This window comes from Diadema antillarum, unplaced genomic scaffold (genome assembly GCF_040938485.1).
Source record: "Diadema antillarum isolate AM-2024a unplaced genomic scaffold, OU_Dant_1.0 seq00001386_RagTag, whole genome shotgun sequence".
Taxonomy (NCBI): Eukaryota; Metazoa; Echinodermata; class Echinoidea; order Diadematoida; family Diadematidae; genus Diadema; species Diadema antillarum.
Genome location: NW_027272142.1, coordinates 19,327 through 32,093, shown reverse-complemented (window position 1 = coordinate 32,093; position 12,767 = coordinate 19,327). Strand labels below are relative to the sequence as shown.

The window sequence follows — 12,767 nt, the reverse complement described above, 5'->3', positions numbered from 1 at the left end:
ACCCGTTGATTTTTGAAGATTAGTGTTCGGTGGTACTATAATTATGGACACAGCATTTTATATGCCCAACGATGTCACGCGTCACGCTTCCCAGTTTTCTTTGTTGAGTTGGTTCTCTCTAGGTGTGTGCTTTTTTTCCTGATGCATATAATGGATTATGCTCTCCTGCTGTTACAGCTCAAACAGTTCTCTAATTCACAACTTGTGTGTTTCTATTTATGGTATGAATGCCAGGTCTGCATTGCATGACATAAGAGGCTACAGAACATGGAGTCAACACTCTTGTCGGATCCATGGTTCTTGCTGACCATCCTCGTGGTCACCTTATCGGTGATCTGGATTCTGGCCAGCCGAAAGTGGACTCGAGCCAATTTACCACCTGGGCCTGCCAGCTGGCCCCTGCTCGGCAACATACCGACTTTAATCAGGTATTTATAACCTAGATTTACATGGTATATTGACTGTGCAGGTGTGTATATAAGTGCATTATCTGTGATTGTGTGTACGTGTGTGTGATATAACCGACCTAGTTTACCGAAAGTATACATCAGTATACATTCAGCTCTTCTTTGCAGAGTATACATTGCATGCTCCGTTAAATAAGTTTTAGCTCATGTTGAAGTTTATGCTTGCAAAACTCACGATCCATAATACTCACCTGCTCTTTTTCAGATTAGAAATAGATTAGAAATAAAAGCAAAGTACATTAGGCAAATGGGAAAAGGTATAAAAACGCAACGTAGCATACTTGTCTCATGAATATAACATATAAATCGCTTGATGTGGTTTAAGTTTAGGATGCTCACATTTCAAAACAACCATATAATGCTCCTTCAAACAATTTTGTAATGCACATTGTGTAATGTGCAAGTGAACCGAGGGTCAAATCGACAGTGTGATGAAACGCTACCAGTCCCGAGTGCAGGAGAATGGCAAAACACAATACTTATTCTATTCTAAAAGACATGATTGCGCCCCTAACTTTGGTATTTCTCAATACATCGTGTAGACAATGTGATTTTTGTTTTTCAATGCAGTCAAATGTGACAGAGCTGGCTGCTCTGACAGTGGCATTGGCTTTTGGAGGTATGGCGTAAATCTATCGTTTGTCTATTTCTGTGTTTCTTGTAATCTATGATGCAGCTCTGCCCTTTCACCCCTAAACCTGTTGACTGCGTTCGCTGACAAGTATGGCGACATCTACAGGCTGCGCATATTTACGACAGATGTTGTCATCCTCAACAGCTACGAGTTGATGAAGGACGCCTTCCAGAATCCAAACATTCTGGATCGACCTCGCATCGTCCCCATTGAGGACTTCTTCGATAGGAGGAATATTGGTGAGATTAACATTTCGAAATAGTTTGGATACTGATAGTATCCTCAATATCTCCACTTTTATTCATTCATCTTCCCTTGTACATTCCAGTACCATACTCTTCTTCACACTACACGTCGACGCAGTTATATCAGCAACATCAAAACAGCAAACGACTCATACTGATATGGAATCACATTTCTAGGAAAACCATTTCTTATTACCTATACTTACCCAGTATATAGCCGTCAGTAGAAAGGGTACGAAATAATGAAAGCGTGTGACAGATTAAGTCCACGGAAAGATCATTAAGTTTTGTACAATTACTTATAGGTTCATCCGACGGAAACTCTCTATAGTGCACTTCAAATTCTGTATTTCTTCTGTGTTGCTCTAAATTACTTCCAGTACATCTGTATTATAACATGAACTCCGTATTTGTTATTGTTTTGTTCTGTTCAATTATATGACTATTTAAAGTTGTTACTATACTGGTCTTATCTTACATCTTCCCTCCTGGCAGGCGTAGCTGGTTCTTCAGGTAAAGTTTGGAAGGATCATCGTCAGTTTGTCCACGGTGCCTTGAGGAAGCTAAACATGGGTCCTCGAACGATTGACGACATGATTCACGCCGAGGCTCGCACGCTTCTCGAAGAGGTCGCCAAAATTCTGGTGACTACTTACATACATAAGCAGATATGAATTCTATATAAAGAAAAGAAAGAAAAAAGAGGGAATGATTGTTCATTGTTAATACTGTTTTTATCATATCTTCATGATTATTGTATTTTTATCAATAGCATCATCATCATCATCTTGATATCTTTATCATTTTCTCCGTTTTGACGTACATGTTAAGACATCACAATATTAAAGTAGCTTACCACCGCCCGAGATATAACATCATTTCCAGATTTGCAACACATCCACCGCTCACAACATTGACACTTCACTTATGCACTTAGATAAGTCGATTGCGGGTCTGTTTAAAGTATCTCTTTTCGAGTTCATTGAGATGTTTTCATGACAAAACTGAACTGAATGGTGTTTAAGAAATGTTACATTTTCATAATTTTGTGAAAAAAAAAAGTTGTCCGTGTTCACATATAAAATTGGCTAATTCTTTTGCTTATATAGGTACTATATCTATATCTAGATCTATCATGAAAACCATTGGAAATGGTGAGTCATCCGCTTTCTATAAAAAAATCCAAATCGAGATCTGACTTTCAGTAATTCAAATTCATTTTCTATTGTATGAAAGGATCACCCTCTCAATCCACAAAAGCTTTTCAACTGCGCCGTTTCCAACGTGATTTCTGTGCTGCTGTTTGGGAGAAGTTTCAAGTACACAGAGCCTGCCTTCAATCAACTCCAGGAAATCATCAACGAGAACCTCAAGCTAGGTACAGTCTGAAGAAGTAATATATCTTTATAGGATACTGTATTGGAGACTCTGTCTTTCTTTAAAAAAAATGAAATTGAATATTTTAAACAAAGATAATGCGCTGGTGAGATTTCGCCCGTTCAAGTTGAATGCGATACCACGAATTCAATTTGATTTGACTCGAGATGCAGCTTTCTAATTCAAGCAAAATTCAGGTTAGGTGGTCATTATAATAATATCATAATATTTCTTTACTATGGTTTCGGTATATGTTCACTCTTATTGACTTGAACCTGTCACAGAAGGCAGCTAGTTACGTAACGATTCCATTATCAAGATGCCTACAAACAAAACCTGCTCAGAAATTTGTGAGATTTTCAACGAATTAGCCCATTGTGTTATACATGATTACCACATATTATCTTTCGAAATAACATTCGGACTTTGTGACGGACTTCGAGACGAAATACTAGTAATCTCTCGAAAACAATATGCCAGTACAAAACATATCATATTACAATATAGAGAATCTTCATCCTGGGTTTTAATAGATACTAGAATAATGATATGCCCTGTGAAGGCCTATAGCAGAAAAAAAAAGTCAACAACAAAAACCGGGGACAAGGTCAGTATACCAGCCGAATTTAGAAAGAAATAGATATGAAGCACTTATATCTTAAGCGATAGTGATAAGCTGTAATGGCGGAAGAGGAAACGGAGGTGAAACTTTTTACCTCATCATGAATTCAAGTTCTGATATCAACTGTGTTTGACTGATAAGTACACGCAGTGCATAAAGAAGCTTGACATAGCATTAGTTACGTGATATGGATGTCGTCTGACATGCATTATTTTTTTCCCCCGAACTATTGGTGGTGGTTTTTTTTTTTTCAGATGTGATGACGATGATCTTTAGTTATTCAACAGGTATGCTGTTTGTAGCATCATTTTCAATAACTGTCAACTTGAGCATGTCATGTATTATTACATTGTGCTTTCTTTGGTATTTTTACCTCAGATTGGCATGAACAGGTTCCACATTAGATTTTAGCTGATAGGGATTCCCATGTAATGTTAATTTGCCCACGGTTTTCAGGAAAACAGCGATCTCGTAACGCTTCTTTTGTATCAGGTCGATGTTCGGAACTCTCGAAAAACACTTTGGAAGCACCGTGATTACATATTTTAAGTTTTGCTCACCCTGTGTTGGATTCTTGCCACGTGCGCGTATCAGATTTATGACAAGGTGGTTACCCACTTTATCCCGGTGTAGGAATGGGTGCTGAAGCCGGGGTGAACATGATGACAGGATTATCCAAAAGATCAGCGTAGATATTAAAGATGCTGCCATGTGCAGAGAAGACACCATTGGTTTCCTCTTGTCGTTGATTTTGCAACAATTGTTATCAAACTTCGCAAAACAAACTAACAAACAATCAAACAAACCGACAACTGGATATATTGTATCTACTTTTTCATTATAAACGGAAAACTAACAAAAGCATGTGAATGGCACAGTGCAATTTGCGATTTAGTTAAAAATGAACAGCTCGCTTTGTAATTAGAAGCATTTAATCAATTTTCTGGTCTCTGCCATTGTCCACAGCTGCGTCGGGTGGGATTTTCATCTTCATACCGATCCTAGCGAAAGTTCCTTTCAGCCCAGCCAACAAGATCAAGAAAGGCGTGGAGAATTTCACGCGCGTCATTGAGAAGATCGTCAATGAACATCGGAACCAGCCCGAACCCAAGGATCTTCGAGATTTCATTGATCTCTACCTCTCTGAGATTCAAAGAACGAGTGAGGTATAAGCCCTTCTGTTTGTTTGTTTGTTTTTTTTTTTTTATGGTGTGTGCTTGTGTCGGGGGGGTGGGGAGAGTTATTGGATCAAAATTTCAAATTCAATGAGAAGAATTACTCGTTGCGTATTTCTGTCTAAATTTCTTATGGAATAGTTATTTTGACGGCTGTGAACTGCTGCCTTAGGTTGGTGTCTACTTGGTGGAGACTCGAGTCTCGTTGGTCGCGGAAATATCTCCGCCATGTCTCCGCGACGCCTCTTGAGGCTAGCCTGGGCTCCGGAGAGCTGCGTTACTTTTTCCAGTCTCCACAAGATGGTCGCGGAGATGTCTCCGAGGCGATGTCTTCTTAAAGTCGCGACCAAGTCGTTTAGACTAATTTTGTCCGAGACGTCTCCGCAACCTTGGAGAGACCTATTGGCGACCTCCTGAGAAAAAGAAAAAGAAAAAAAAAGGTTGTCACCTTGTTTGGTTGCAGACGTCTCGGAGGTCACCCTGCAGATGTAGTCGCCTTCTTGGTGAGGGCGCAAGCCAGTTTTTGGTGTTTGTAAAGTTACACGGGTCGGTGGCCCTTTAGCCATCACATGACGCATTAGAATTTTCCTAGATAAGAGGCTTTTTCTAAGCAAATCCGCACCTTTTTGAATATTCAGTGAAAGGATATTTTTGTTATACCATTCTTCTCCAAATAGGACAGTACGTCGTCATTCGATGAGGTCAACCTCAAAGTTTGTATTGGAGATATGTTTGGTGCAGGCACCGAGACAACGACCGCCTCCTTGAAGTGGAGCATTCTCTACATGGTGGTCCATCCAGATGTCCAGACACGAGTACAGGACGAGCTTGATCGAGTCGTTGGTCGAGACAGACTTCCAACGCTCTCCGATCGTCCTAGTCTCCCATTCACAGAAGCAACCTTACAGGAGATCCAGCGTATGGCACCAGCAGTACCCCTTGGTGTACCACACACGTGTCGGACAGATACGAAGGTGGGTGGCTATGGCATTCGCGCAGGAACGCTCGTGGTGTCCAACCTGTGGAGAGTCGCAAGAGACGGCAGAGTCTGGGACTCCCCTGATGAGTTCAGGCCAGAGCGATTCATCAGTGATGTTGGTGAATGCGTCAAACCGGAAGAATTCATCCCATTCTGTACAGGTGCGTACCTTTCTTGTTGGTCACTGCTCGTGCACTGCATGCATTTTTGTTATCAGTGCTCCCAGGTCCCATACACGTATCATTAAAACGCATTTGAAAAATCACCAAGTCAAAAATCTATGCAGCAGGGATCGAGGTGTTATACTATTGCTCTCCTTTGAAGTTATGCTCGACATCGCGTCGAGTAGTCGAGTGTCCAGATGCTTTGACAAAGATCCGCATCAGTTATGAGGAGCTTTCATGGTAGAAGAGATCTCCCTGCTGCAGTTACTTCGCTTTCTCTTACAATGTGCTGGCACGAATCATGCATCTGTAGGCTTTGAATTGGAGCAGCAAATCAAAATGCAGAGTAAATATTACAGTTTTACGAGCAAGAAGTAGAAAAACGCGCGATTGAAACGAGCTTTATAGTGGAGTGCTTTAAACGAAAGATCAAAATTGTATATGCCATCAGATTAAGACAGGAAATTAACACAAGCAAAAATGTGCGCATCGTGGAGATCAGTTCAGAGGACCTACACGACCTAATTTTCATTTCATTCCGATTTGCGCATTACGTGGAGAACAGAAATATATGTGTACAACTTAAAATTCTTTCCTAAACTGTTCCAAACAAATTCTAGTATTTCATTCAAAATGTTACTTTGAAGTACAGCTGCTTGTATTCTGAGAAAATATGAAACTTTTTCTTCGTCTCCGAATTTCGTCTTGGAGCTTGAGCGGCGCCAGGCATTACTCTAAAGCGTACAGAAATGTTACACACCTCTTTGCAATGCTATAAAACTCAAACATGGATTTGCGTGGATTAAAAAAAAAAGTTGTCATTCCATCTCCCTGCTACCAGATACACGTATCAGTTTCCCACAATATGAAATCGTATGCGGTATGTTTAAATGTGAGGAACAGAGTGCATGGGAAAAGTTTCGGGAAAGGTGCATTTGTTTCAATTACGACATGAAAAGAAGGAGAGAGAGAGAGAGAGAGAGAGAGAGAGAGAAACATTTTCAGTGTTTCAGTGACAGATTTTACATTGAATCGTGAATTTCCTGATAATGAGCCTCGTGCTTATGCCTCGTTATATGTGATTCTGATTAACGTAAACCGTCAATTCACCTCTCTTTGTTTGTTTTTTTGTTGATCAGGTAAACGAATCTGCATCGGAAAGTCTTTGGCTCGGAGGCAGATATTCGTCTTCTTCACTAATCTCCTGCATCGATTCACATTCAGGAGAGTGGAAGAATCGTCTTCCCCTTTATCACTCGAGGGTCGTCTAGGATTTGTCTATGACACCCCGGTCTTCCAAGTTTGGGTGTGCGACCGCATGTAGCGATATCATCGGCTACCGGCATTACGGTTCCTCTTCACTTGCAGAGACTGTCTTCCAGGAACCTTTCACCTTAAATAAAATCTCCTTTTTGGGTTGTTTTATACGAGGATGTCTTTAAGTTTGCTTCCTAGGAAACAAATTTCCCTGGCTGGTATTTCGTGGTTAGGTTCTCTTCCGTTCACCACTTGAATGTATGTCTCTTTTTGGTCAAATTTGTGATGCATACTCACAAATACACATACACACACACACACACACACACACACACACACACACACACACTATATGACTGATATCTATATATTACATGTATATATACATATACATACAAATAAAGGTTTACAGACAAAAGAAAATATCCCTTTTCATGCCAATTCTCACATATTATTGCCGCATGGATTTGTCTATTATCAGTTCGTGGACCTCATTGTGTTTTTTAACAGTCACCTCAACATGAATAGTCGCACAAATAAAATTTGCCGTCGCTGATCCTTTGCCTTGAGGACAATAAGGAAAGTTCTTTGTTTCGTCCACAAATTCACTGAAATAGTGGTTTTACCCTTGTCACATCGATTTTGGATTGTTGTAACAGTCTTTTCATCCTCCGGGGCAAGCAGGTCTCTATAAGCTTCAAAGAATTCAAAATTCTGCTTCCCGCCTCGTTATTCTTTATTGTTAACAAGCGTAAACATATCCCAAATCTTTCAAGATCTGCACTGGCTTCCTGCTACACTGTAAAAACATCGGTGTTAGATTTAACACCATGGGTGTTAAATCTAACACCGATCAAACTTCAGTAGAGGACCACACCCACAGGTGTAGAAAATGCACTGCGATGGTGTTGAAAAGTGTTCACCTGACACTTCGTGGTGTTAATTTGACACTGTACCTGGTGTTATTTTGACACTGTACTGGTGTTAACTCAAAAATGACACCACATGGTGTTGATTTGATATTTGTTGGTGTTAATATCAATGGTTTAACACCCGTCCAGCTTCAATAAGAGACCACACCAGCTGGTGTTACTGTGGTGTAAATTTATTTTCACATTTTTTCAAAAATCTAGTATTTTAATGTAAAATTCTTGATCGTCTTGTTTAAATTAAAAATCAACAAGAAGTGCAGTTACTAAGAAACTCTTCAAAAAACAGTTTTATATTTGGAAATGACACCCGGAGGTGCTAATTTAACACCATAAATGAGCACCGAAAATTTAACACCAGCTCGGTGTTCACTATTTAACACCGGACTTTTTGCAGTGTAAGTATCGCAGTCAGCACAGGATTCTTCTCGTAACCTTTCAAAGCAGTGCATGGAACAGCCAGGGAGGTGAGATAACTCCCTGGAACAGCCCAGCATTAAGCTGAACTCATAATTTCGCATAATCCTTCTACACAATGTCTCCGGTCCTCTGCTCGAAAACTTACAAGTGGTATATACACCCTCCATCCGTTCAAGTGTTATGGGGAGAAGGCGTTTATTGCACCAACACTTTGGAACTCTCTACAAGACCCATGCACTGAGAAGTGAGATGCTGATTGATAATTCCATGCAGAAACACTAAACTCACTTGACAAATTTGCATGCGCTCATTATATTTTAATTCATACACATAAATAATTATGTCGAACATATAAAAAGCTTCAAGCTGTTATGCATACTTGCATGCATGCCATTTATTTATTTATTTATTCCGTCATATTTAAACAGGGTAGTCCCCTCAGTTTCACAACTGCTTTCCAGGGGAGCCCTGTGTACATATACATGATAAAAACATTGGATTACAATAGACTTAATAAAAAGAAAAAAACATATACAAGAGTAACACATATACACAAAACAATACAAGCTTTAAGAGATACTTTAGACCATGGAGACTGACTTAAAATGTATTCTGAATTCGGCATAAACAAAATGTATTATTTAAAATAAAAAAAAAATTATTTACATTGGCATTGTAAGTTTCGTTATAATGTACTATTTCATAATTTGTCTTTGTAAAGCGCATTTATTGTAAATTCTTTACAGGTCTGAAATTTGCTTTATGAAAACTTGCTATTGTTATCATCATCATAATTGTTATTATTACTATTGACACAAACATTATCATCTCTAAGATGTATATAGGCCCATGCTTGGGATAGAAAGTGCCGGCATTCTCCATTGTTGTACTATGTCATCACTAATGGTACTGAATATTACTTTTCTGTATTATGAAGGTGTTTGCAAAGCTTGATGAATTCTGCTTTTTAACATCCTCAATCTAATGTTACTTTTGTGATCTTGAAACTCCGTTTCACTTGATCTTGATGAAAATCGCATTTATCAAATTTGTTAAGACAGACGTCTTATACACTGATCACCAAAATAAAACCATTATCGCATACCCTGTATGGATTTCAAGCATGACAAATTTTCGAGTACGTATCAGTTTAGGTAATTATTGCGTCGTGTAGACCTACGTTACATGTGACTCTTATTCTGTTTGATGATTATTGTTGAAGTTAAATCTTTGGTAATCACGTGCTTGAAATTATTATTTGTTGTTGTTGTTGTTCAGTTCTTTATATGTTTTGGCTGCTGAAATAAGATTATATAACCAGCTGATAACGGTGTGCGTTATATATGGATTTCTGATATTTTCATATTCAGAAAATAATCTTACGTATATTCAGCTCTCGTAATCCTTAACTAGTCTGCACTTCTTCTTTTTTTATAACTCCAAAAATCTGTCAAAAACGAAAGAGCCGTATGAGGCAAAGTGCAAAGGTGTTCGAATAATTTTCTGCAAACAACAAAATCATGAGTAAGGTCACTAAATTTTTATGTTGAAATGTGATGATAACTGATGTATCAGCTCGGTATATGAAGTGTCGTGAATGGAAAAAAAAAAAGAATCCACGCTGTTCAAGCTTGTTCCAGCCATATAGCTTGCTTAATCGCAGACTGGTGTTGATTCTGTTGTTCTTCTATTGTGGTATATAATTATGTCTTATCAAGATATTCAACATTTATGTTTGTTTGTATAATAGCTCTAATTACTTTATCAGAATTATGAACCAAACCACTAGGAATTCATACTGCAACCTCGGTATAGACATGTATTTTATCAGCTGTATGCATAGTGCAACTGACTTTTAATCCTGAAATCACTGACCTTTCACCTTCCACTGAGATATATGCTTGTATATCAAGATTATAGAAATTATATATTGGTGATATAATCACACATTGTGTATTACTATTGCGTTTACTAAATATAAAATTCAACTGTAAAAAAGGAAATGACGTGAATTTGAATCAATAAAAAATATATTACTGGTATTTGGAAACGACGTATCATCATTTCAAGAGTCCAGTTGAAACTAATGCGGAGAGCACCGAATTTGTGGCACATTATCAGGTATTACAATTTTTCCTTCTGGAGGTTACACCTTCAGAAAATCATGAACCACTCTTCCTTCTGAAAGGCATAGCTGCCGAAGAGTGTGTGCTCGCTTGAATTTTTGTTTCTTCTCTGCGTAGTGTCACACAGGTCATGCCATCCGCAAAATTAATATCATGTGCAAAAGATAATCTTCACCATACTGATCGTTCCTTTTCTGTATACTGTATATGACTTCATGCGGCAATATGACACAATAATACGTATCATATAGGCTTACTAATTTTTAATGAGTGTTTGCACAAATTACGTCCTGAGATTGACTTTGTTTGAAGAGTGATAGAGTGATAAACACGCTGGTGAACATTCTCCAAAGTTCACTCCCCCGTTTCCCTATATATATATATATATATATATATATATATATATATATATATATAATTACATGTATGTAAGAAGATCAAAAATGTAAAAACTGGCCCCAAATTTGGTCCCGGCCCCATGGGGGCCATCCCTGGATCTACCATAAACAAACTTGAAAGGACCCTTACTCGCTAATGTAAATTGTCTTTACTTAAAATGTCTCTGGTTTTATAGAAGACATTTTCAATGACTCTCTAATTTGGGGTTCTGGGCTCCCTGCGAAGCAAATAATTGCCCATTTTGGTGGAAATTCGACCATGCGTTTTCATAAAGATAAAAGTGTGAAAATTGAGCAACGACTTAGTGCTCCCAGGCCCTTAAGGGAGTACCCTTGGATCCGTAATGAACAAACTTGAAACTATGCAGTCAACAAAAGCTCATAACACCAACTAAAAGCTCAGCCACTTCTGGTTCAAGAGAAAATTATTACAGATTCTATAGCCCTTTGGGGCTTTTGGGAGGGGTGGGAGGGCATGGTGCCCAATTTATTACGATCCTAGGGATGATACCTGCCAAGTCAAGTGAAAACCTGTCCCGGGTTTTAAAGAAGAAGCTGAAATGTGAAAATTTGGCCGAAGTGCCGGGATGCTACCTGCCAAGTTTGGTGGAAAGAAGCTGAAAAAGCACGAGGCACAACGGACCGCGCACGACGGACGCCGACCTACATGAAAGATAAGCTGTACATGTAATTGTTTTCATTACTTGTTTCTTAAGTTACCCTTTCCCCCTACGTCGTCAAGGTTTCCTCTAATCACTATTAAATCACACTCACCAAATACAATGTATACCATCTCACAACTCCAGGTATAGCAATATCCATGATATACAAGTTTCTTTATTATTGTGCAAAGACTTTATTTTCATAACTCTGTATATAATAATACCATGATTCACAATGCAAAAATTTTGTCAAGTCTGCCTTGTTTTGATTCATCAATAAACTTACATGATAAAGCTCTACATTGTGTCATTTTACTGTGAAGATTACAAATGTTTATAAAAGAACAGATTACAAAGAGGTGGCATGGTTGACAAAATAAAACAGGTTTTTCATGGATTGCCAGGTGCAAGCATGCTACGTGTGAAAGTTTGAATAAAATATTTAGCTTCAAGTGTCCATTTTACAAATGTGTCTACATTAACATGGCCGAGTAAATATTACACGGTCATAAGGTAGACTCCACCCTCACAGAAGTAACTTTAAAGAATCAGAATTGAATCTAGCTGGAGAAAGGATGCCATCTTTACAACCAGAATGCTGCCATACCACCACAGGCTTCCTTTCTCAGCCTGACTACATCAAAGGGGATGGATGGTCTGAGGAGGTTTGTTGATGGTGTAGGAAATAAAATGGTTGCATTTAATGGCATGTGCATCAGAACACTGATTCCCTTTTAGTAGGCCTATTTCAACATTTTTTGCAAGAGAATCATGTGAAGAAGTAAAATAAAGAAGTGTATTTCGAGGATTTTCTTCTGGTGAACATGTTTTTACATGAAATGTGATTAAAGCTTTGATCATGTGACTCTCCTTTTACTTACCAGTCATCATCTCTGTTCAGAATAGTTAAGATTAGTCCAGAAAACATACGACTTATGTGAACATAAGAAACTGGAAATGAATCACATTGAGTCAAATATGAAACATTCTTGATCGAACAATTTCTCAGTTATCAATTTTCCACACTGGCCAGTCATCAATCTTTGCTTATGTCGCAGTCTTATCATTCTGTGAAAGACACATGAAAATAAAATGTTACACTTTACTGTACATGATATGTCCACACACTATAGTGTACATACTAAGGGGTTTGTGACATATGTACATAATTATGCTGCATGCACAAATATAGGCTTCTTGACTTTACATATGGGAGTCTCATTTCATTTTGAGTGACAAAAGAGGTCATTTTGCTGGTACATGTGTACACGTACTTCTAAATCATTTTTCTTTTCCACAATATGGAACTTCT

At 38.4% G+C, this 12,767-nt stretch overlaps 1 protein-coding gene across 1 annotated transcript; it reads left to right on the top strand.

The window, feature by feature from the left end:
- Positions 1 to 267: 267 nt before the first annotated feature.
- Positions 268 to 6,987, top strand: LOC139708903 (cytochrome P450 2U1-like). The gene is made up of 7 exons (XM_071620868.1): positions 268 to 428; positions 1,144 to 1,340; positions 1,842 to 1,990; positions 2,583 to 2,724; positions 4,312 to 4,511; positions 5,198 to 5,660; positions 6,803 to 6,987. Exons 1-7 carry the CDS (start codon positions 268 to 270, stop codon positions 6,985 to 6,987), a joined length of 1,497 nt encoding a protein of 498 aa, XP_071476969.1.
- The last annotated feature ends 5,780 nt before the right edge of the window (positions 6,988 to 12,767 follow it).

Coding starts and splice junctions, on each gene's coding strand:
- LOC139708903 (XM_071620868.1), top strand. CDS start 268: ATGGAGTCAACACTCTTGTCGGATCCATGGTTCTTGCTGACCATCCTC. Junction 1,991..2,582: donor AAGAGGTCGCCAAAATTCTG/GTGACTACTTAC, acceptor ATTGTATGAAAG/GATCACCCTCTCAATCCACA. Junction 4,512..5,197: donor AGATTCAAAGAACGAGTGAG/GTATAAGCCCTT, acceptor TTCTCCAAATAG/GACAGTACGTCGTCATTCGA.